The sequence below is a fragment of the Arachis ipaensis genome, chromosome B7 (genome assembly GCF_059453495.1).
Source record: "Arachis ipaensis isolate K30076 ecotype BB chromosome B7, ASM5945349v1, whole genome shotgun sequence".
Classification (NCBI taxonomy): Eukaryota; Viridiplantae; Streptophyta; class Magnoliopsida; order Fabales; family Fabaceae; genus Arachis; species Arachis ipaensis.
In genome coordinates this window covers 2,001,828-2,026,861 of record NC_142442.1, presented here as the reverse complement: position 1 = coordinate 2,026,861, position 25,034 = coordinate 2,001,828, and the positions used below count along the sequence as shown (strand labels likewise).

Below are 25,034 nucleotides of genomic sequence, written 5' to 3'. Positions count from 1 at the left end.
TATTGGAGATATTCCTAATAGTTTGTTAATTATTCTAACATAATTACTAAAAGAATGAACACTCAAAACACCTTACCTCCTAACCCGTAAACAAAAAATCAGTTGCGTGGTCATATACCAATGCATAATAATGATAGTTGTTATAGTCTTCTAGATACTTGGAAGGTGCAAGTGAAGAAGTTTTGGACCAAGAAACTCACCACATATATATATACTTTGAAAACAGAATTCACTCGCAACATTTCTTACAACTATAGAACAATTACTTATTTTAAATATCAAATAAAAACATGAAAAACATAACAACACAAGACATAAACTTATAACACATTTACATTACAACAAAAAGCTGAAACAGAGTTGTTCTTGCACGCCGGCGGTTTCCACGGCTCCTCCTTTTGGTCCTTTTACCTCCAAAGAGGACCACTAGCCATTCAGGCTTTCCAATTGAGAAAACACAATATCCCAATCCTATTCCAAGTACCATTCCACATGCATATCCTATTGCCACTGGTTTCCAACCAAATCCGAATTTGTCTTTAGCCTCAGAAGATGGACATTGTTGCAAAGGGACATTGTTGCATTGAATTGACAATGGTAATCCGCATAGCCCAATGTTTCCCTCATAGGAATCATTTGAGAATGTATCAAACTGTTTTCCTTGAGGTATTGATCCTTCAAGATGGTTGTTGGAAAGATTAAGTACTTCAAGAGAGTTCAAATTGGTCAATTCAGCAGGAATATTCCCATCAAGCATATTTGAGGAGAGGTCCAATGATTCAAGATTTGTCAAATTTCCCAAAGAGCGGGGAATAGGACCAATGAGGTTGTTATATGAAAGGTTGAGGCTTTTGAGTCTATGAAGCTCTCCAATAACATCTGGAATCTCTCCTTCAAATTTGTTTTCTGACAAATCGATAATTACAAAGGCCTTTGGAATTTTCGTAAAAGTAAGACTGACTCTTTTAATTGTTGCAACCATAGAAATGTCATATCCTGATGGGTACCAATTTGTTCCAATATAAGACAAACTGCTTTGCACATCATCAACAATCTTCATGGCTCGAAAATTTTGTATGTATGCTTTTGGTAATGAGCCGCTAAAGTTATTACATGATATGTCAAAAATAATCAGATTTGGAAATATGTTTTCAGATTCCAAATTTGAAATCTGACCGTACAACTTATTGCCTCGTAAGACCAGTATTTCCAAATTTGATATATATTGAAGCCAATTCGGAAATGTGTCCTCAAATTGATTGTTACCGAGATCCAAATCCATAAGTATTGAGCAATTGGACAAAGATTTCGGCAATAGACCTTTGAAATTGTTGCCATTGAGATTCAGTGTAAGAAGATCCGGAAAGGTATCTGGCAAAGTTCCATGAAGTTTGTTCATTTGTAGATCCAAATCTTTAAGTAATGAGCCATTGACAAGGCACTGTGGAAATATTCCTGTGAATTTGTTGTGGGACAAGTTGATACCTTCCAGAAAGGTTGCATTACAAAAGAAGGAAGAAATGTCATCAGCCATCGAGTTGAAACTAAGATCAAGGTATTCAAGTCGATACCATGGAAAATGGTCCATCAATGTAACATTGTTGTGTGAGAGATTCAAATAAGTTAATGAATCCATACCATGTATCCATTCTGGCACTTTTCCCTGAAGACTATTGCTAGACAATTCAAGATAATATAAATTTGGAAATTTTCCTGAGAATTCCAACCAACCAGTAATATTACTAGAAAGCAACTGCAGTGTCTTCAAATTGGAGAAAGTGTGACTCACACTAGTTTCAGATTTTAGCAATAGTGAAGTACAACCTGAAAGATAAAGATACTCCAAGTTTTGAAGCTTAGAGAAGAGTGCGAAGTGGACAATACCGCTCCAGTTATCTGAAGACAAGCACAAATCAGTAAGGTTGACAAGATGGAAAATCGATTCTGGAAAATTTCCTTGGAGCTCATTGTTGCACATGTCTAAATACTTCAAAGAATAAGATGTGATTTCACTTATGTGCCCTCTGAATCTGTTATTTGACAGATCTAAGTATCTCAAAGACTTGAGGGATAAGACCCACTCAGGAATTGTTCCATTTAATAAGTTGCCTTGTAAGTATAATTGAGTGAGATTTAAAAAGGCTACTTTGTCAGGTAGTGGTCCCTCAATTTCATTATAAGAACAATACAAGGTAGAGAGTTGAGTTAAGGCAAATAATGAGGATGGCAACTTCCTTTGGAAATTATTATCCGAAAGGCCAAGGGATTGCAAATTGGTTAGCCTATCAAACACATTTGGAATTTGACCACTAAACTCATTGCTTGAAAGATCCAAGTGAATGAGATGCTGAAGGTTTGAAAGTGATGACGGGATTGAACCGTTGAGTTGATTATACGCCAAATTCAAGGAAGTGAGGTATGTTAGATTAGAGAATGATGAAGAGATAGGCCCTTGGATACCACAATTTGAAAGATCCAAGACACTAAGAGAAGTGGTACAACTTAACTCGGAAAGATGGAGTGACAATTCATTCTTTGATAGAATGAGGTGTTGAAGATTGGGTAAACAAAGTATGTCATTTGTCAAAGAACCCCTTATTCCAGTATAAAAAAGACTGAGAGTAACTAAAGTGGAAGACAAGTTGGCAATAAAAGACAAAGGGTTTGTTGTTGGAACAATTGAAGACATATCTGTTTCATCCAATACAATCTCTCTTAAATATGTTGTGTTTTGCAGCAACCTCATCAAAGTAGTTTCTTCCCACATTAAACCATGATAAAAAGAAGAGAGATCAAGTGATTGTAATTTGGAAAGGTGTGAGATTTGGGAAGGAATTTCACCTATGAATTCACAATGAGATAAATTCAAGTGTGTGAGACTCACAAACCTACCAAACTGAGATGACAATGGAGAATAATTGAAAGAATTGAAAGCAAGGCTGAGTGTTTGGAGATGAGTAAGATGAAAAAGAGTGCTATTGGGATCCATATTACCTACAAGTGCACCACAACTGAGATCGAGGCCAATCACGTGACCAGACACAGAGTTGCACGTGACACCCATCCATGAGCAGCAATCTGTCCCATTCTCCCACGTATTCATCTTTGGATAAACATGAGAGCACTCATCAGAATATTCAAAAAAGGAAGGGTTAAAAATGAATTGGGTCTTAAAGTGAAGCAAGGCAGAGCTGTCTTGGGAATGGCATAGATGAGAAGACAAACATGCAAAATGGAACATCATAAACATAGACACACACAACACCACTCTAAGAACCAACAACATCAAATACCCCATTGATTTTTGATTCAAGCTTTTGCTTATTTTATGTATGTATGCCTTACTTGAAAATGGTATTGGTATTGGTATGCCATTCATCAATTAGGATCCATCTATTTATAGATGTTTTTTTAAACTGGAATTACAAGCACCTATACCCAGCCATATGCATGATTTCCATATTAAAAGCTACAGCTACCAATAATATTCATACTATCCCAATCTATCAATGTCCAACACTAATTCATAACGTAAGTTTAATTTTCTTCTAACGCGAGACCCGGAGTGCATAATAACAAAATAAATGAGAAGATAATTTTATTTCCATGATACGAAGCATTTGTGGATGAACTTAGCTTGACTCACGAAGCATTTAATTTGGGTGGTTTCTTCCAAACCCATGGCAATTTTGTGGGTAAGTTACCCTTGCCCATGTGTCTTCATCTCAGCCATTGATCAAGTAAAATTTTCAACCTTGCATTAATGCATTCATTGGTTATAGCAAAAGCTTTTAATGAACATATACCATAATAGATACTACATTAATTAGAGTATATACATACTGTATAGTGTATTGGGAAACATTTGCAATTATAATTTCTACTATCTAACTTATTTTTCATTTTAAAAAGTACCCTCCATCTCTTCCTGAAATTCAACATGCATCTCTCAGAACTTGAAAAACACATCTTCGTCCAGCAGTGAAATTTGTTATCCTAGTACCCACTATCCAACCCTGTTTGGTTTTTTCGCTTTCGTTCAGTGTTACACCAGAGAGTAATCCACCCAGCGTCCATTTAGCAAGATTGATCTCCTTCGAGTAACAGGAGCCGGAACTGGTACTCTGGTTCCGTCGGCTAGGCATCAACGTCAACTGAGGAGATGGTGAATGCTAAACTGATGTGGCTCCAGTATTCAAAATTTGTTACTGAACTTCTGCTTTTGACGAAACTGTGGCTGGTGGAAGCTGGGTTACCATCCCCATTTTTTTGCTGACTTCGAATTAGGTGCGTTGGATTAGGTAAGGTCACCTCCCTCCGACTCCGACAGTGCATTTTTTATCCGTTCAAGCTCAACCTTTGGTTGTCATCAAGGTATGTCCGATTAAGTTTTTTTGTTAATCCAGATTAGTTTAATTTTGATGATAGTCTATGCCTTTTCAACGATTATCTGTTTACGGTGTTGGTTTGCTATTCTGAAATTTGGATATAAAGTAACATTGTCCAGTTCTATGCTGTGGCTAGGTTTGGGGAATTGAAATTAAAACCTAATACTGGGGTCGTAAATAATTGGGTTAGTTTAATTGGATTTGGTTCATTTAATTTTACATGCAGCTTAGTTTAGCTTCCCTTCGTTGCTGCCATTGGCTCTGTTTATTGACATTTTTGGGTAAAATTATGGCAGGGGTTAAATTATGTCCATAAACGAGGATGATGTGAAGAATGATTCTGATAATGATTTGGGTGATGATTTCGATTATCAACCGAATGCAGAAGACGATGCTGAAGACGACGATGTGGATTCGCTGGATTCTACTAGCAAGAGTGAAGAAGTTTGTGGTGTAAAAAGAATAGCAGATTTAATGGTGGAGGATATTTGGAACCTGGAGTTTAGGACAGAGGATGAGGCCTGCCAGTTTTATAACGCTTATTCTTGTTGGCATGGATTTGTAATGAGGAAGGACGACGTGGTTAGGGATAATCAAGGTAGAATAATTAGCAGGCAACTTGTTTGCAACAAAGAGGGCTGGAGGAATATGAGGTATCTCCATCTGGATGATAGATCAAGGGAGGCAAGGTCACTAACGCGAACCAAGTGTCCAGCTCGGCTTAGGGTAAAGCTTGACTACGGCTGCGGTAGATGGAAGGTATCATGTTTTGTCGAATCTCATAACCACGATCTGACGCCACCCCAATTTGCGCATCTGGTTCCGGCCAATCGTCGTCTCACTGTGACTGATAGAGTCCAAGTGGAAAATCTTCATAATTTTGGTGTCAGGACCTGCCATATTATGGGGTATATTGCGTTCCAGAAGGGTGGATATCGTCATGCTGGCTTCACACGGAAAGATTTGTACAACCACATCGATCGGTATCGTCGGGCAAAAGTTAAAAACGGGGATGCCAATGCGGCAATAAACTATTTGATTGGCAAGTCAAGCAACGATCCGCTGTTCTTTGGAAAGTATACGTTCACTAGTGACGAAAGGCTGGAGCATATTTTTTGGACAGATGGGCAGTCAATTATCGACTATCACTGCTTTGGAGATATTGTTGCCTTTGATTCAACCTACAAGAAGAATAAATACAACAAGCCTTTGGTCATTTTCTCAGGATGCAATCATCACGGGCAGACTGTTATCTTCGGCTCCGGCCTACTATCCGACGAAACCACAGAGACGTATAAGTGGTTGTTGGAAACCTTTGTTGAAGCGATGGGTGGGAAAAGTCCAAAAGCAGTAATAACTGACGGAGACCTTGCCATGCGAGATGCAATCAAGAATGTTCTGCCTGAAGCGACCCATCGGTTATGCGGATGGCATCTGCAGAGAAATGCATGTGAGAATATAAAGAATCCTAATTTCCTGCGCGATTTTAAGGGTCTTATATATGACAACAACGACCAGAGAGACTTTGATCGGAGATGGGCAGCCATTTTGGATAAGCACAACCTTGTTGGCAGTACCTGGATGGAAAAGACGTACGAAACTCGTGAGATGTGGTCCCATTGTTTCCTCCGGGATAAGTTTTTCGGTTACATAAGGACGACATCACAGTGTGAAGGTATAAATTCTCTCATCAGATTTTATGTTAATCGCAAGAACACCCTCATTGACTTCATGCATAACCTGGATAGGGCCTTAAAGGAGTATAGAAACAACGAGTTAATAGCTGACTATAAGTCTCAGTGCTCAGAGCCAGTGATGATTACCTCGTTGGAGGTATATGAAAGATCTGTATCATGTTATTTCACGCGAAACATTTTCAAGGAAATTCGTAATGAGATTCAGAGGGCAGAGGCTTTGAATATAACGGTACTAAGCACAACCTTGGACAAGGTAGAGTTCAGTGTGACTGCTCTCGGAGACCCGGCCAAAGATCGACGGGTAGAAGTCGATAGAGGTAAGAAGCTGTTCTCGTGCTCGTGCAAGCTGTTTGAATCACGTGGTATTCCCTGTAGTCATATCTTCTGTGCCATGAAGTTCGAAAACATACTTGAGTTTCCAGATTCGTTGATATACAAAAGGTGGACAAAGAATGCAAAGAACGAATTTATTAGCACAGAAATGCATGTGAATGATGACATCGAAAGGGTCTTAAAGTTTCGAGTTGGAGCATTGGCATCGAATTGCAACAAGCTGTGTGATATTGCTTGCAAGGATCTTGCAGACTTTGATGAAGTCCAGTCTGAACTTGTCAATTTAGTTATCCGTCTGCAGTCACGCAAACAAGGCAAGTCAACTCCTAATGTTAACGTGGAAGGCATCAACGATCCATTTGTTGTCAAAAGCAAAGGAGCCCCTTCCAAGAAGTCTTCTTGGAGGAAGAAGAGAGCATGCTCTAATTGCCACAAGTACGGTCATTACTACAAGCGCTGTCCAGATCTGATGCAGCATAGTGTTGAAGGTAACCATCGCGATCGATCATACGGCAATGCATCAGCCAAGGACTCAGGTTTTAGTCCAGAGAGGTTTGCTAATTCTTCGAGGTCGTTCTCAATTAAGTCCGAACACCTCTCAGGACCTAATACCAAGGTACGATTTGTTTATTCTAAATAGGCTCCTGCTGTGAAAATCTTGTTCCGTGTTTGTCCCTTTAAAAACCATTAAACTATGTGAATGCTCCTCTGTTTGGGCAGCCTTTTAAAAAGGGTGGAACAAGGAAGTTTACGGGGACGGGTATGAGGAACCGGAAGGGTAAAGACAACACTTTTGTTGAGGTAATTTTTTTGAATATAAACATCTAATTTCCGTGTCATGAACTGGGTAAATTAATGAAGATCTCGTTCTTCTTGTCTTAAAAAAAATAATTTATAAAACAGCAGAGCCTCCATGAAAGCAGCGAATCCATTGACATCGCGTCCACGAATGGTGTTTTCAATAAAAATCTCTACTCGTTAACACAGGTGTGATGCATAAAACTCCTCTTAACCACTTTGCAATGAATGACCATTATGGTTTTATGCATGATTATAGTTTCTGATTGGGGATTATGATGTTATCAGCAGGTGAAGGAGTCACAGCAGGACAGGAGACATTCATTCACGAACTATGAATGCATTAATGATGTTGTTGATGATAAATGTGACACACGACATGTGCAGATCGATGTCCGAGATCCGTTACCATCGTCATTGCCCTGTGGCAACAAACAAGGATCGTACATGACATTGTTTGCGTCGATGCATAGGACACGTTGACCATTTCAAGGAATTAGTCTTCTGAATTTAGTGCAATGCAAGTATAATTGGTTCTAAAAGCATGATCTATCCTGATAACTTAACCGCAATGTATTAGTCACTACTTGGTATTGAGGAGTTTTAAGTTGTAGTCATTTACGTTAAGTATGAATATGTCCATTTTGGTGATAATGATGTTCAATAATATGTGTGTGATTTGCTTACAGTGCTGTATTCTCGTTGCAGTAAATTGCGGTTGACTTTTGGGTAACGATTTGCTACCATTGTGATTATGCAATTTAGTTGATCAATTAGAGTTGTGTAAATTGATTTTTTTCCCTACTTGGTCCATTATGATGACAATAATGTTGAATAATATGCATGTGTTTTGCTTACATTGGTGTATTTTAGTTGCAGTTTATTGTGGTTGCATTTGGAGTAAGGACTTCCTACCATTGTGGTTATGCAATACAGTTGAAAAAACAGACCTGTGTTAATTGAATTTTTTTACTTTCTTAGTGCATTTGATTTACCAACCAAATTATTTGATTGAATCGGTTGTAGTCTCCAAGGTTGAATTGTTCTTAGATGGTTACGAATCTCTTTTGTAACGTTGAGGTTGTGAATCTACTTTGTTATTATGGATTTCCTGTATTCATTGAAAATTTTATTTAAGGGAAAATGGCACACTGTGTATGAAAGCAGTTTGAAATATATATAGATATATGAAGCAGAGAATTCGTAAACACAAACACATTTTTATTCGCTCATATCATAGTTTCGATTATTAGGTTCAATAACATTTTGAGGTTGTTAGAGTCTTACATAATGACAGAATTTAACACTAGAAACAATAAATGTTTGAAACACTGCGGACATTTCCTTTAAGTTGTACAATAACGAATCTTTCTATGTTATCAGCTACTTGAATACGGCATGACTTCACTTTGACAGGCAGGGTTTTGCTTCATGGGATTGAGAGCTTGAATATTTCCAGAATGTAGTCATACAGCATCCGTAACATTGTTGACTATTATGACCTGATATTAAGAAAACTCATCACGGCAACTATACACATTAGATGAATAAAAAAAATCAATTAAATCAGTAAACCTAAAAAAAATGATCCACGAAACTGCTAGTTACCCTTTAGCCTTTGGGTTCTAGGTTCTTCATCAATTTCCTTTCCCAGTGTTCTACCTACATACACAACAACAGCCTATGTTAAATATAAGTATATAAATTCAAAGAAATACATCACATGGACCAACCATACATTAGTCAGATTCTTTTAATAGCTCTACTGCATGCACCCAAACACCATCCGAGACACTTCCAGTCTAAATTAGAAAAAAGAAGCATTTTTTTTACCTCTAGACGGATATCTTCCGTGGGAAAAATCAATCGGTACAGCAGCACAAGTGCCTAAGTTGGTTTGGGAATGGTACTTCTCGTTTTCACCATCTTCCTGAACTCTTGGGGGAGAAGCAACGTCATCTGTTCCCTTTGCGCTTCCTCGTCGTGCATTGAGATGAGAAAATGGTTAGTTAATATTTTGCTTTTTTCTTCCGTGCAGAAGTTTGTGGAAAAGGTACCGCGGTCGTAAGTACAACCGTTCGTGAAACATAGACGGATTACCGCTACGTACGAAAATTATGAATTACTCAAGACAAAACCCAAGGCAGTATTATAGAGGTCTGTAGCCGATGACATGTTGTCGAACTTTAATTTAGTGTGTCAAGCCGACTCCATAAGACGTTCCTTGTTCGGCTAAGTGGGAAGGAGTATCAACTCCAATTTTGTCGGAGCTACCAACGGGTGACGGAATAAAAGTCAGACGGAGGAAGGTAGATGATAGTGTTTGGTTAAATGAAGGTTGGTATGCACTTCCTGAGTTCTTAAGACTAAAGCATGGATATTTTGTGGTTTTCAAGTACATGCTGAATCCGTATACGAATTAATTGTGATCCACTTTGACTGATGCAAAGAATGACTAGTCAAGTTTGAAATGTTTTCATAACGACCAGCAGGAAGTGATACGGAAAATCATTTCCCACATCCCGGTGCTCGTGATGGAAACGGATCAACCTCGAAAATTCAATCATCTATTCACTCAGTAGGATCACAAGGAATTCATCATGGATTTAACAGTGCACAAAAAAACAACAAAATACCCATGCCTTAGCGCTAAGAAACCAACAACTCCATACCAACTTTCATTCAAACAGACACGAGCATCAATAATTTTTCTAAGTCAAACCTTTTTCCCGTCACCCGCTGGTACCTCCGACAATATTGTGTTAAAAGAGCCTAACCAAGTAACTCTGAAAATTTTATTCACATTACAACCATCACGCCATTGTCTTACCTTCATAGTCAGATTTGTTGGCTGCTTTGGGTTCGGTTATTGAGTGGCTTCACCTGTGAGTTCAGTTTCCAGCATTCGAACGGCGACGGCAACTACATGGCTGTCAATTTCATCGACCAACGTGCATCTTTGATCACAAAAGTCCACCCAGCAACAATTGGAATGAACACTGCTTCCCGAAGACAATCTGAAATCCCAGACAGACACATCAGGTATAAAACACTCAATAAGTAATTCATCAAATCAATTATATACATTAACAACCATGTTCCAACAAAATCATGTCCAAATACACAACCTAATATAATGACTTCACAAATTATTCCATAAACCGAGAAGAACTTACCATCGTATCGACGATAGAGCCACTTTGATTTAGCGAGAAACAAGTCATCATGTGAGACGATACAGGGCATCCACGATACTACCACTAATTGTGACGATTTGTGGAATTAGGGAAAACAACAACCAAATGAGCTTTGATGGGGTTGAAGACAATCTGCCTATTTGTAGAACCCTCGCTTGGTGTTGGATAGAGTGATCTTGGATGTGGATAAAGTCTTATCTCATTAGGATCGGCAATTTGTGGTTCTCGTTCTTCTCTTCCAGATCCACCTCTTCTTATCTATGCTCTGGACCTGCAAAATGAAACCACATGACCCCCACTGCAAAGTGAATAAGCCCACATCACCTATTGGCCCAACTACCTTAAACAAGTCCACCTCTAAAGACCAAGACCAAAAACCACAACGCAATAACCCAGCCCACGTACCACGTCCCATTCAATCTGTATCCTTTAATCTGTACCATATAATTGCCCCCTTAAGAAATTAAAAAAAAAGGGCACACAAAGTAACGTTAGAGCAGTGGCACAGCTGAGATCCAAGCCCAACCACAATAAATTACCCACCCTTGAGTCATTCAAAGAAACTACGGTTGGGCTATTTTACTCATTGATTGGGCCGAATTAAGTCTTTACTATTCTGTTCATGTATAAAAAAAACATTTTTCATTAAACCAGATTAAAAATAAAATAAAAAAACTGGTGACATACGGCTTCATTCAAACATTACCGGTGTTTTCATCTTTCTCGATTTACTTTTTTTCTTTTACATTTTAAGGTCAAACCAAACCAATTTTTTAAAAAGAATCCCCCCATTAAATTGTCAATTTAAAACCCAACATATAAAGAGAGTTCCACCTACAAAAATATGAGGTTTTGTTGTCTTCCTCACCTATTGGGCCAGATTTTTTTTTATTTTTTGTAAAGGCCAACAAAGTAATCAATTTATCCTGGCTATACTTCAGAAAAAAAAATTAAGGCAACTCTGCCATTTGTACTTGGAAAACTAATTTTTCTCCAATCAAGTTAAAATGGAAAAGTCAATTAAAAAACGAGCAGAAACTAATAATATTTGCGAATGCGATTCTGTTTTAGTTAATAGCGAAAGTTGTTTTCAACTAAATAACACCCAAAAAAAGTCAACGTAATTGTTCAACAAACAAGAAACATATAATACTTTCTAAACCTACGGGAAAAGTCTTAGCATGATATATTATGACAAAGAGGTCAAACACAGGGGCTAAGCGTCTTCAGCCACTCATCGTTGTGCATCCTATCTGTATCGAACCTGGATGATCGTCACTGGCTCCTTTGATATCACCTCGAAGACCCCTACACCACCTGGCTTGAAGTTGCACATTGAAGCAAAGTTCTCCCATCCTCCAGAAATAATGCCGAAGCTACCATCCTTTTTTCCACTGTACCTTGTATATGTAGCTTTGACCTGTATGTGACCATGTGTGAGGATGATAGGGTGCCTCTGACCAGTGAAGTGACTGAGATGAGGGACGTTCGGCTGATTATAACGCAAGAAATTTCTGTTAGTATTAGCTAATTTAATGCTTACTTCAGCAAAACAATATTTCAACCAAATTGTTGCAACAACTTAACGCTTACCAACAATCGCGACGACATCATGCGAGCAGTTAGGTCCATCACAAAAAAAGGCCACTTGCTTTTGACCTTTGCGGCAACCGCTCTAGCACTAGCTGAAGGAGGGATGTTGATACACTTTGCAATTTCATAATTACCAGTCCTTACATATGGTGGTTCTTCAGGATCATGGAGTTGGTATGAATTCTCAATGCCACCAAAATCAAAAATCCGGACTTGGAAATTGGAGTTTCCTTTGTGTGTGAAATATAGTATGGAGTCCAGATTGATTTTGTACATCTGATAGAACTCCTCCCAGCCTCGAGTCAATGCAATTTTTCCACTTTAGAGTTGTGTCCAGAAGCACCTACAGGGGTTATTCCTTCCGTCAGGCACAACCAGGTCCAGGTAGGGGGTACGGTTTGGTAGCTCATTGGGAGTTATAGGTAATGACTGTTACAAATTGGTCAGGTTCTGTCAAAACATCGATAGCATTGTAAAAACCTTAAAATTAAGAGGTGTTAAGGAAACGGATGTTAATTACCAGTTTGAACATTGAAGGCCTTATTACTGGCTTAAGAAACCTCATCTTGTAGTTCTGTGTCGTACCGTTATCAATCGCTTGAACTCTCTTACCATTGTCCTTCGAAGACATCATCTATGGCAAATGTCACACAGTTGCCAAGTTCAAAAAGAAACAGAATCAGATTTCATTTAAAAAACCTAATACAGTCGAATCTTTTGATTTAAAATCAACACACATGCATGTTTTTTTGAATTGAAAACAAAGTGGTTCAATTTTTCTACAAACAGTGCAACTATATTTTGTTGAACTGGTTTACTGTTGTGATCTATTAAATCTTTAACAGAATAATCTTAATCAAACCTAAATGCATAAAGTCCTTTTCAGACGAACAAATCAGAAACCCAAATCAGTCACCCATTCATTTAAAAAATGCTAAACTATCTTATTTTGATTTTACAACGATTGTATTTTTTATTACATTGACACTACATTCAGATGATGAACAACAACCGATCACTATCAGGAGAAGAGTTAGGATAGAGTTTCACCTTGTTTGACATTTTCTCCGATACGAAGCTGTTGTAGTCGATACCTTCAGCAGCAAATTCTGTGTTAGGTTGGGGTTACTATGCGAAGTGTTTTGTGAAGGAAGATGGAAGGTGAATAGTGATTACTGAAGGATACTTATGTTACACGCTTGTGAATGAAAAGAAAATATAAAGTAAAAAAACGAGGGGTTAAAAACGCGGCCTTTTAAAAAAAAAATTAGTGAGTAATTTAGCTACTTAAACCTTGCGGTTTTCGAAATTCTCCAACAAATATTCTGTTCTATCCCAAAAACTCCCCGTAAATCCCTCTCCATCGAATTTCGTTTTCAAAGAAAAACTAATTAAAATTTAATTTACCTCCCAAAAAAAAAAAAAAGAAATCCTAGGAAAATGAAATTATTAATTGTTTGCTATTAACAGCATTAATGGTTGCAAAGTTGTTGGAACACATTTTAAGACTTAAATAAAATAATTAATTTGATTAGTCGGTTTATACGTAACTACTACTATTTCCTTTAAAAATTAAATTCTGCAACAATTGTTACTATCTTATTTAATGCTAGATTAAAATAAAATCGCTAGAAACTCGAAACAAACGTTTTAATATTTTTAAATTTAACTTCAATTTTTTAAATAATTTGATTACTGGGTATCTTTTTCTTTTTCCATTTTAAAATGCCTATGAGTACCTATTTTGATAACTATTATTGTTTACATTTAATTTTTTCAATGAAAATTATTAAACAACATAAAACTAAAAAAATCTTTGCACATTTATAAATGACACATTTCCAAAACATTTTGATAATCAATAAATTAAAGGATATTTTACGTTTTCCAAACATTAGGATAACACAGAGTTTGCTAATAATAAAGTACCCTCTACCACTGATTCGACGTTTTGATTAACTTTACATTAAAAGGCTTAATAAATTTTCAACTAACATAGTAACATAGCAAAATAACTGATAAGGAAAATAGTTACACTCATTAGTGAACAATTCTTCGTCTGAGAACTTCCTTCGCATCTCCCTCCCTTCAACCACAGCCATCGTCGAAGTAATTAACCAAGAATGGAGTCTGGATTCCGGTAAGCATCTTCTTTAATTTTTACTACCTCCGTTGATATCAGCCGTATCTGTAAAGATAAAAATCGAGCATATTTAAATAACTGCATGCATAGAATAAGTAAATAAAGAGTCACAAAATGTTTGTCTCCTCCCTTCTTTTAAGTTTCGGGCCACTGTGTTTTATTTGTTGTTGTTTCTACATGTTGGTTAGGTATGTTAACGCATTAAGGAACATTCAATAATCTTACAACCAGTTCTATGTCATCGGGCTCTTTGCAACAGATGTACGTATATCCAGAATTTTGACCTCTTTTGTTGTTATGATTCTGTTAAAAAACATCTGGAAAACTAAGTTGCCATGGTTTTGTCTTGTTTCCGGCACAGGATGATGTTGAATTCCCACCTAATATCGTAAATCTCTTCAAGTGGTACAGTACCACAGATCTTTATTTGGTTGACATTCAAGACAATTGCCTCCACATCACCCCCAAGAGAGACGGTAACAGGTTCTGGATAAAGGAGCTGATTTAGGGAGGATACGGCGCATGTACAGACGAAGTTCTTTGCTGAGTGTGGAGCTTAGGTACGTTGGCTGGGGAGTATTCTACATGCTCGTCCGGGACATTAACCGGAAAGATGAAACTCCGTGTGTTGTTGATGAACTGTATGCGGGGAAGGTTTTGCCTGACCAAATCGTTCAACGCTTAGCTTCGGTGTGTGGTGCTTACTTCAACAAAGAAGCCCAACTTAGAGTCTACCAGACCGAGATGTTCCTTAGGAATCACCGCCGGAGCCAACAACAGCAATATTTCGATACTCAGCAGTCAGGGTTAGTATCATCGGACCATTATTTTCTGGTCTAATTTCTCACGTTTTCATGTTTTATGCCTAAATTTTTTTAACTCAACTACAGTGTAAACAAGAGGCAACATGGTGGGGGGCTGAGGTAGGTCCTAGTAAGCGACAGCAACCCAAGACCTCTCCTGACTCGTCCGTCAACCAGGGGTCAAATTAACAGATTTATGCAGACCTATAAATTTTGCTGTGTAGTGTAATTAATCAAAATGTTATCCTGGAGGTGTTATTTTGTATGTGATGTAATGTGTTTGATATTTGGTGACCAGTTGTGATATACTATGGTTTGTATTTATGGTGCATATGTTGCTAACTATTTTATTGCGACTATGTTTGGTTATCAGCAGTGTATCGACCAGATAGTGACTGCTACTGCATGCAAATACAATGCTACTGAATGCAAATGATACTATTTGAACATATCATATATGATAACAAAATTGTGTGGGAAAACAATGGATTACGGTAAGCATTACACAGGAAAAAAACTTTTGTGTTAACTGTTAAACAATCAGTTTTACCATGAAAATAATTTTAGAAGTTTAGCTATTCTTCTTGTTTAAGATTTGTTTGTGGCCATAACAAAATCATTGTCACAAAATTGTATTCCCTCAAGAATGCTGGGTTTTTTTTTATTTCTTAACATTGTTATTTGTTAGTCGAAGCACTCTCCCGGTTTTGGGTATTAAAAAAGTTAAGAAAAAAAAGAAACGTACTAGATTTCCAAAACAAGTACATTGTCACTGGCCCACTTAAATGTAATTTGGAATTTTTGGTCATAGTGTATAATCCTTGACGTTTTAGAAAGATTTTTTTTTATAACAACAACTTTAGGGCCCACGTAAAAAATTAAAACTTATACACAAAATGTCTACCACATACACCAGTCCGAATTTAAAATGTCCAACTAAAAAAGGTGAAATTCAAGTAATATATTTCCAAAACAACATTCCTGGTATGTCTCCTACGTTAGTCCCAACAAGTTCAAGTACATAATAATATCTTATGTTTGGGAGGTTGGTGGTGAAGGACTCCAAACGATATTAACTTAATTAATGGTAAAAAGGGTTTGTTATTTCCAATTTAAACTTCATAACCACAGCCGAATAAGGAACCGGATTGATCAAGATTCTATCAACAAAATCAAGTAACATGGAAAGATAATCTAACTTGGATAATAAAAATGAGCCTATAATGTATATTTCAGCTACCTTAACAAGTCAAGATTCTGTTGTAACTAGATTATTTTGAAAAAAAGACACTAACCTTTATCGTATATTGTATGACTAATTCACACAGCGATAATGTGTTCCTTTCCACCATCTGATCCAACATTTCATGCCCTGTATGATATGATGAACGACATTTTTGTCCCCCATGATAATGCGCGGGATTGATGCGTCGTTGAAAAGAACGAAAGCAAAATCACCCGAGTCTTTGTCCCTCCGAGGCATGACTGTTACCCTTTGAACCACATGACCAAACATGTTGCAGAAAAACTCAGCAATGCCTTCTGCAGTGGGCATGGACTCTCGACCGAAGCATACGGTCAGTGTCTTTGGACGTTCCGCGTCATCCAGCTCCTTGCAGACGTACTTCTGCTTTCCCTTATCTTGCTCAGTTTGCCTTCCTCCTTGTTGCATATGCAATCCTCGGCCATTGTTATGCCTACTCAATGCCTCTGGTGCAACCGATATGCACTGGTCCTGTGTGTTGAAACCCACTAGTTCTTTAGGATTCCTCTGGTACTCCAACCACACGGCATCCATCGTTATGTCACCTAGAATTCTAGAGCAAATGGTTGATAGGGTATCGGGAATTAGCGTTAGGAGGACGGATCTCATCCTATGAACCTGGTATAACGTGAGCTCGGTTTTCAGCACGTGTCCGAGGGTTTCGAGTTTTCTGGACTTCTCCACAACCCCAGAGAACTCCTGAGATAGTAGGCATTGCAAACAGATGACACATTCATCGGCAAGACTGTTCATAAACCAGCCTTCATTTTTTATGGCTGTTTGCACAATACCATTCAATCCCATTGTCTCCATTGACAGTAGAAATGCCATGACCATCAGGGACTGTTTAACTTCACGGTGAAGGACTTGCGTCAGCATCCTGAATGCAGTTCGATCAATTCCATGGAACATTTCCAAACATTCGATTGCCATGGTTGAGGGCTTCCTTCTAGTATCCATGTTGTATGGGTTAGAATTTGTAAGCATATAGTTTGTAGTTGTAGTTTTTTATGCTTAGACCACCAACTCATTTCCTCCTTCTTGTAGTCATGCAGCATGGTCTCCACTTTATTGCACCATGTTCTTGCTCGTAGTCCTAGACTAACCATCACCTACCTAATTGGAATATTATTTAATGGCCTTAATTACGTTGTATACATGTATATGATTTTATTGATACCACTAGGTACGGTTTATAGTTTCTTCTTGAAAAAGAACATGTGATAACTTTATCTAGTAAGGCGAAATTGAAATTAAATTGGGTAAACCTCGCCATATTCTATGAATCATAACAGGTTATTTAGCATAAGCAGTAATAATTTTTGTATACTATATTATCATAAATTTACATAATTGAATAGATCTTACTAATTAATTCTATAATAAATTTAATATTTATAGACTAAAATAAAAAATAATATGTAAAAAGTCGGAAAATATATTTTTAATTAAAACTAATAAAACATAAATTTTAGCGAGAAAATAGAATCATTAAAAAAAGTTAAATATTTATGTTGGTAGTAATTGAAATAAATGATTATCGTGTATATTGTTTGTTGTTTGCCGGTTTCCGGTTCAATGTGCACGGTTCAATATGTCCGGTCTAGTGACTAGATCTCAGACTGAATGGTCTTCGTGCCGATGGTTTGTTGTTTGGCGGTGTCCCGTTCGATGTGTACGGTTTAGGGTTCACGAGCTAGTCAATAGGTCTTATCATGAATGCTTCTGTGTCTATGGTTTATCGTTTGGCGGTTTCCGGTTCATCGTGGACGGTTTAGGGTTCGCGGTTTGATCGCTTGGTCTTTTAGTCAACGGCTTCGTGTATATTGTCTATTGTTTTCCGGTTTCCGGTTAAATGCGCACGGTTCAATGTGTCCGGTGTAGCGACTAGATCTCAGACTTAATGGTCTTCGTGCCGATGGTTTATTGTTTGGCGGTTTCTGGTTCAACGTGTACGGTTTAGGGTTCGCGGTTTGGTCGTTAGGTCTTACGGTGAATGGTTCTGTTCCTCTGGTTTATCCTTTGCCAGTTTTCGGTTCAATGCGCATGGTCCAATATTAGTTTTTATGATTTTTTTGCTTATGTTTTGTTCACATCAATCCCTTTTTTTCTATCTTTTATTACATTGTATTTATGTTGCGTATGAAATTTTTTTATTTTTTATTCTAATAAATTTTATTTAATTTTTATTGTATTTTTTTGTTCATATGATACATGTTGTTGGTTTTATCAAATTTTTATTATTTTTTTATCTGTATGTTATTTTTCATATGCTTTGATGTACTCTAGCTTTGTTTTGCATAAAATTGATTTTGCAAACTTGATTTTGATGAAAAGTAAGTTTGTGTTAAAGTGATTTATGTTTGGTAATCTTTATATCAAAATGGTTTATAGTAAAGTAAATATTGTTTGGATTACACTACTCAAAATTACTTTTAGATAAAAAATTACTAAAATAGATATCAAATTAAATAAGTTTTTTATATTATTATATTATTTTAATTTAGATATTTAAATAAGTATTATTAATTAATTTTATAACAAAATTAATATTTTCTTACTAAAATAAAAATAATATATAAAAAATGATAAAATATATTTTTATATTAAAAGCAAAAATAATATATGAAAAACATATCAAAATATACTTTATTCAATTATATTACTTATAATTTTTTTAATACTCTCAATACTCTTTTATTTAATACTATTTTAAACTATAAATTTTTAATTATTCATGACTTTATTCTTAGTTATAATTAGTTTTTAATATTTTATTCTTTTTAATGGGATCAGTAATTTATATTATAACAAAATTATAATAAATTAATATACAAGAATTACATTTACAGATTTTAACAAAGCCAAACAAAAATATTTTTTTTTACAAAATCAAAAGTAAAAATTTAATAAAAAAAAATATAATTATATATTTAAAATATTTGAATACTAAAGAGATTACAAGCAATTTACTAAAGGGTAGAATTGATAAAACAAAATAAATCCAGTCCTAACGTGATTATCTAAACGCAGAAGCTACAATTTCCAGCTCCTTATAAACGCACGTTAAAAACCTAAAATCACGTTGGCGTATAAAGAAAAAAAAGCACCCAAACAAAAAAAGAAAGCGTTCAATGCACTCAAACGTGCTTCTCTTCCTTCTAACGCAAAATCAAACACACCCATAATGGTTCCAGTTTTAGAGTGAGTAAATCCAATGTTATGATACTAAAGATTATACTAAAAAAGTTCCAAACACATTACTAATAGTTAGTTTTAAGTTTCGTTATTATCTTTCGGGGAAGGCAGTGCTTTGCGATGAGGGATGGGAAGTTCAGTCTCCTATAAATGATAGGCAACGGGCCTAAAGGTGGAAAGCAAAAAAGTCATTAAGTAATAAATTAGGGTGCAGCATAAGTTAGATAATGAGTGACCATGACAAACGAAAAATCAAAGATCTGTGTGGGAGACAGGTAATGGTATACACATAGTTAATGAAAAGGAATATAACTCATAGGAAATGGAATAAAAATTCCCCTTTTCGAGTGTTTAGCCGTCGCATTAAACTTTGTTGCGGACTAAATCTTTGACCCAGTGTGTGAAACAACAATAGATAACAACAAACACAATTCTGATATTGAGCATATTACTTTATGAGCAACTTAATGGAGACAAGCATTCATTACGAAAATTAAAACAAGTCTTCCAGTAACCGATTGGTAAAAGAAAAAAAATATACGGTTACCAGAAAATGTTTAATAGCTTTGACTACAGAAAAGGAAATTAAACAAATGTATTGAGCTGAATAACTTCAAATAGATTTAAAGGATCGATACCTCGACTAAACGGAACTAATTAAAAAAAAAAACAGGTTGGAGCCTTATCTTTTACCAATCAGAAAAAAGATTTTTATGTAAATTATAATTTTACTCAGAAATTTAGGAATATAAACTCTGGAAACGTAAACTGCCTCATATATTAGAGGTTTATAGCCAAATATCACTCAATTGTCAAAACTCCTTTGAATAGTAGGGACAAGCTACCGTGTTTGTTATTCTTTTAAGAAATTGTGCTTGCTAGTGGAGTGCAACTCATTAACTGAACATGTTGCAGTATTTTTCATGTTTTTTTTAATAAAAAAATTAAACAGCTAAAACACCCAATGGCTGCCAGAGGAAAGCGACGCTCAACACAAAAAATAGAAAAGGGAGACGACGAAGCCAAAAAAGAACAAAGTAGAAAGATCTCAAGAAAAGTTGTCGACAAGGAAGTGATAGAACTGTCATCAAGGTTAGAATTAAATTACATTTCGAGAAACTAGTGAAGTCCTTTTATAACGATTCCGAGTGTAAAGTATTCATATTTTTAAGTTTTGTTTCTCATAGTCTCCGAGGAAGCACCATGCATGACCAGCGACTGCATGTAAATTTTAACGGTGGAGCCAGCAAAGAGATAGGTGACGACTTCAGTAAAACTACAGTCGTAGAACCTTCCCTAAAAGAAGTGGTAACGCAAATGTCGACGATGATGAATACACTTTCAAACCTGATTGCTTCCCAGACCAAGACGTGTTATCCTGTGTTTGGAACTATGCCACAAACGATCAATCTTCGGAATGGGCCGCCCGATAACTTCAACCCCACAGTAATGCCTGTGATCATGAGCGGATTCAGCATGCCATCCGGTAATCTTGAGAGGAATCTGGATTCCTCCAAGAAGATTAGATCCAACATGTCAAGCATTCATCAAGCCGCGGATTCAATATCGCATATGGCTACAAAGTGTTGTTCAATGTCTCCGAAGTGTGAACAGACACCGCCAGATGATTATGTTATTCGCCGAAGTTTGTTTAGCGATGATGATACTGGAAAGAAGACAGCTACAGAACCAGTTATAACGAGTAGCTTAGACAAGGCTGTATATGTTAGCTACTTCAACCCGGCTGACAGAAAATTGCCACTAGCGAAGGAAACCGCAAAGATACCTGCGGTGGGTTATATCATGTTAAGTATGTGTTAGAGATTTGTTGTGCTGGTTTACTATTAATAACTAACGACTTAGTTTTCGTTGTATCAGTGGAAGCTTGTTCTGTTCCGTCCCCCAGCTGAGATGGCACTGTGCAAGGACGAAGTTTCAGTCGTAACCTACGTCTTTGGTTTAGATCTGGAGGATGAAGAACTGAATTCGGAGATAATTTCACAGACAAACTTGTGGCACGCTAATAGGAGAGTCATGTATACTCTACTGCCAAACAAACCATTGGTGGACGAGGTATGGATTTTTCAGTCATTAGCCTTCGTTAATTTCATAAACGAAACTCCCAACATATAAAATAATTTTAACAAGAGAATATATGTTTATATTTTTTCTTATTGGCCGTCAATCAACGAACGCTGAAGCAGATCATAAACCTCACATCAAGCATGCTCATGTGTGATGCACGCAAGGACACCGGTTTTCCCTGCTTGTGGTTTTTACCCACTACATTTTCGGTGAGTGAAAACCATTAAGAGGATCTCCATCTCCTGGTTTCCATTGACCTTACACATGTTTATGAAAAATCTAATTTCAGCAATTTGCCCTTAATTGGACTCACTCCCCAAAGACTTTGAAACGCTATTACGCTGAGGAATACATGGGAGAGTTTGAGTCGTTATGCAAGGTAACTTTCTAATTTAATTCTCGTAATAGATGATAATGTAAATTAAAAATGCTTATTCCTGTATAACTTATTTGTGTATATTTTTGATAGATTTTTGTTCCAATGAATGAGGATAACATGCACTGGTACCTGCTTGTAATTGATATAGAAAAAAGACACCTAATATTATTGGATTCTAAACCATGCGTCTCAAGCAGAACCAGGGGCCGTCGTTGTGCTAAGCTAATGGTAGTGTTGCAAAATTTCTAATAGGCGGAAATAGAGTCTAAATTGCTTGAACAGACACCAGAGTTGACACCTGAGTTAAATTTTACTTTGATTACAGGCACTGTTTATTGAGGAGATGCTTGATGACTCCACATTCTATGCTAACCAAACAACACACAGACCAATCATTTCAGAGTATCCTCTAATACACCATGCAGAAATTGGCGAGCAGAACGATGACTCGTAAGAAACCTTACAAGTTATTATTGATTGTTGAGTTCTGAATTACTGAGATGCATCAAAGAATTTGCTAACGTGTGATGAATACGTTTTCCTTCTGCACAAGTAAAATAGACCGCTAACATATTTATTGACGTTGTAATAGTGCTATACATTGCTTTTCCGGCCAGCCTTGGTTACGGAAGATAATATTTTTTTACAGTTCTATTTCGTCTGCTATGATTTTTTTTCCTTAGAAATTAAGTTGGTTATAGACTTCAATAAACTTTTTTTACATATACAAGGAATGATTGTGGAGTTTGGGTGACAACCTGGATGAGGGAGTGCCAATGGAGGAGTAACTACAATATTAAGGTAGTTATAAAATAAAATTGGTTTCATGGTTTCATATATTATATCAAAATTTTAATCTAACCTATGCGTCTGAATTCTTTTGTTTTCTCTCCTAGGTAAATGATAGCACTAGATTACGGCTGGCTATTGATCTGGTCATGAATCCGTTCAATTTGAATCCCAGGAAGTCCTTGAGGCAGCAAAGAAATACTACAACGAAATAGCTAAAAAGGAAGAGCGATTGGTTAAGGGGTTAGGAAGTATGCTCTGAGTTATTTATACCTAAGGCATTAAAATAATTGTGTCCATTGCATAGACTTTAAATACTATAATGCTTGCAATAAGTTATTCTGGTTATGTTATTTTAAGTACGTTCTGTTAATTTTTGATTGACGTTTTGTGTTGCGCTTACTGATTGGGAAAAAGCTACTGGGTCGTAAAAAATATGATTATGTTATTTGAAGTACTTTATGTTAATTTATGAATGGAACAGCACATTGTGATATGTTAATAAAGAAAGGTTTGCATGATTTCCTATATTTTGTCAAACAATATAGTAAACATGATTTCAATAATTTACCTAAATATGAACACGATATTAAACTTATTATATTTTTTAATTTTATTATGTACAACCTTCGTTATGTTTATTCATCTAGTGATACGTATACCAATGAATGGTTATTAAACTACATTTACCTTTACCAAAACAGGAGTAATACAATTCAAATAGAGTTTATTATGTGTATTTATTATTTAGTTTAGATTTACGAAAAGGTTTGATTAGTGATAAGGTTTGAATCCTAATGGATGGCTTCAATATATCCCTTCAACTTCATTTCCAACCGGTGTGACGTCTGGTTTTACCCTCTTTAAAAGTAAAACTTGACTTCCTAGAGAAAATTATTTGACAACACCATTGTTAACCCTCTCCTAATTCACTCACCGCGCCAATCAACTTCAGAGACTAGTCACTAAAATTAGCAAACAAAGATGGAGCCAGAATTCCGGTAAGCAAATAACTAATTTTTTCTTTTTGTTAACTATTTTTTCCACACACATGACCATCTGTCCTTGCATGGTTTGTTCTTTTTAACATTGATTACTTCTCAAGTTTCGGTTATGTCCTTCCATGGTTTCTTATTCTTAACAATACTGACTTTTCAACATTTGGTTTGTGGTGGCTACCGGCTAGTTACGTCAGTGCCTTAAGGAACGTGAGAAGATGCCCTGACCAGACTTTCGTCCTAAACCTATTCCCAACAGATGTAAGCTTACTTTCGGCGCCGCAGACGCCACTTCTCTTTACGTTTTTTTATCTAATTTTTTTCAAAATCTGTTTAACATCTAATTTTGTTTCTCTGACTATAGGAAGATGTAAGGATTCCACAGCACATCGTACGACACTTTTCGTTCTTCACAACCACTGATCTGTACTTAATAGACAGACAAGACAAGTGTCTCCATATCCACCCAAATAGAGACGGTGATAACTACTGGATCAACGCAGCCGACATGGGGAGGATAAGATCTCTCCATCGACCAACTCCACGGCTTATGCTGGAACTCAGTTACGTAGGTTGGGGTATCTTCCACATGCTTGCATGGGACCATACTCGTTCGGTAGAAATGCCCAGAGCCGTTGATGAGATATATGCCTCCAACGTATTGCCGGACCAAATCAAACACTGGCTGGCGGACAGATGCAACGTACACTTCAACAAGGATGAACAGGTGGCTGCATTTGAGACCGAAAGGTTATTACGCCGGCAGCATCGGAGGCAAGAAGGTTCACCACCGTGTTCTCACGAGTCAAGGTAACAATAACTTGTTTACTTAGGAAAGTAAGTCGACATACTTTATTATATTCATTGTTGTATAATAAATTTTCCAAAATTACTGCAGGTTCAACCGCCGTCAACAGGGGGGAGGTGCAGCGGCAGTACCTAATAGTAGGGCAAATGCAGGACCTAGTAGGAGGTATGGTAGAAATTCGCCATCTGACTCTTCCGACTCGTCTGTGGACCAGATAGTACCATCATCGTAGGACAAAAGAAGAATTATTAATTTGTTTAAGGTTTATTGGTGAAATAATGTTTTGTAGTAGTGTTTCGGTAGCCATGTCTGTATGTACATGTTGACTTTTGTGGAAATCTTCCATTAGTATTCTGTGTAATAGCTTTGATTTTCTGATTATGGTGTTTGACTTTGTTATTTTGATCATTTATATACATCTATGGGTTTATTTTTGATCAAGTCTCATACAAGTCTCACAACATCTATGGGTTTTTTTATTCCGGTCATTATTTGTAAGAAAATTTGGTGACAACGATTTTTTTATCGTGTGGAAAACTTGAATGTTGTTTACCTGTGGCT

At 36.6% G+C, this 25,034-nt stretch overlaps 3 protein-coding genes across 3 annotated transcripts; 1 reads left to right on the top strand and 2 right to left on the bottom strand.

Moving 5' to 3' along the window:
* Positions 1–237: 237 nt before the first annotated feature.
* LOC107609634 (receptor like protein 27-like) lies at positions 238–3,191 on the bottom strand. Its single transcript, XM_088494083.1, has 2 exons — positions 2,995–3,191; positions 238–2,888 (listed from the first exon to the last, which is right to left on the bottom strand). Exons 1-2 carry the CDS (start codon positions 3,066–3,068, stop codon positions 332–334), a joined length of 2,631 nt encoding a protein of 876 aa, XP_088350209.1. The 5' UTR covers positions 3,069–3,191; the 3' UTR covers positions 238–331.
* A 1,671-nt stretch (positions 3,192–4,862) lies between these two features.
* Positions 4,863–7,058, top strand: LOC107606445 (protein FAR1-RELATED SEQUENCE 5-like). The gene has a single exon (XM_016308509.2). It carries the CDS (start codon positions 4,863–4,865, stop codon positions 7,056–7,058), a length of 2,196 nt encoding a protein of 731 aa, XP_016163995.2.
* A 9,209-nt stretch (positions 7,059–16,267) lies between these two features.
* Positions 16,268–17,176, bottom strand: LOC107606446 (uncharacterized). The gene has a single exon (XM_016308510.1). The coding sequence runs from the start codon at positions 17,174–17,176 to the stop codon at positions 16,268–16,270; it is 909 nt and encodes a 302-aa protein (XP_016163996.1).
* Positions 17,177–25,034: the final 7,858 nt, after the last annotated feature.

What these genes read in the sequence shown, in the direction of transcription:
- LOC107606445 (XM_016308509.2), top strand. Translation starts at nt 4,863, where the DNA reads ATGGTGGAGGATATTTGGAACCTGGAGTTTAGGACAGAGGATGAGGCC.
- LOC107606446 (XM_016308510.1), bottom strand. Translation starts at nt 17,176, where the DNA reads ATGGATACTAGAAGGAAGCCCTCAACCATGGCAATCGAATGTTTGGAA.
- LOC107609634 (XM_088494083.1), bottom strand. Translation starts at nt 3,068, where the DNA reads ATGGATGGGTGTCACGTGCAACTCTGTGTCTGGTCACGTGATTGGCCT. An exon ending in CAGTTGTGGTGCACTTGTAG is followed by an intron (nt 2,889 to 2,994) that starts GTAATATGGATC and finishes TCAGTTTGGTAG; the next exon opens with GTTTGTGAGTCTCACACACT.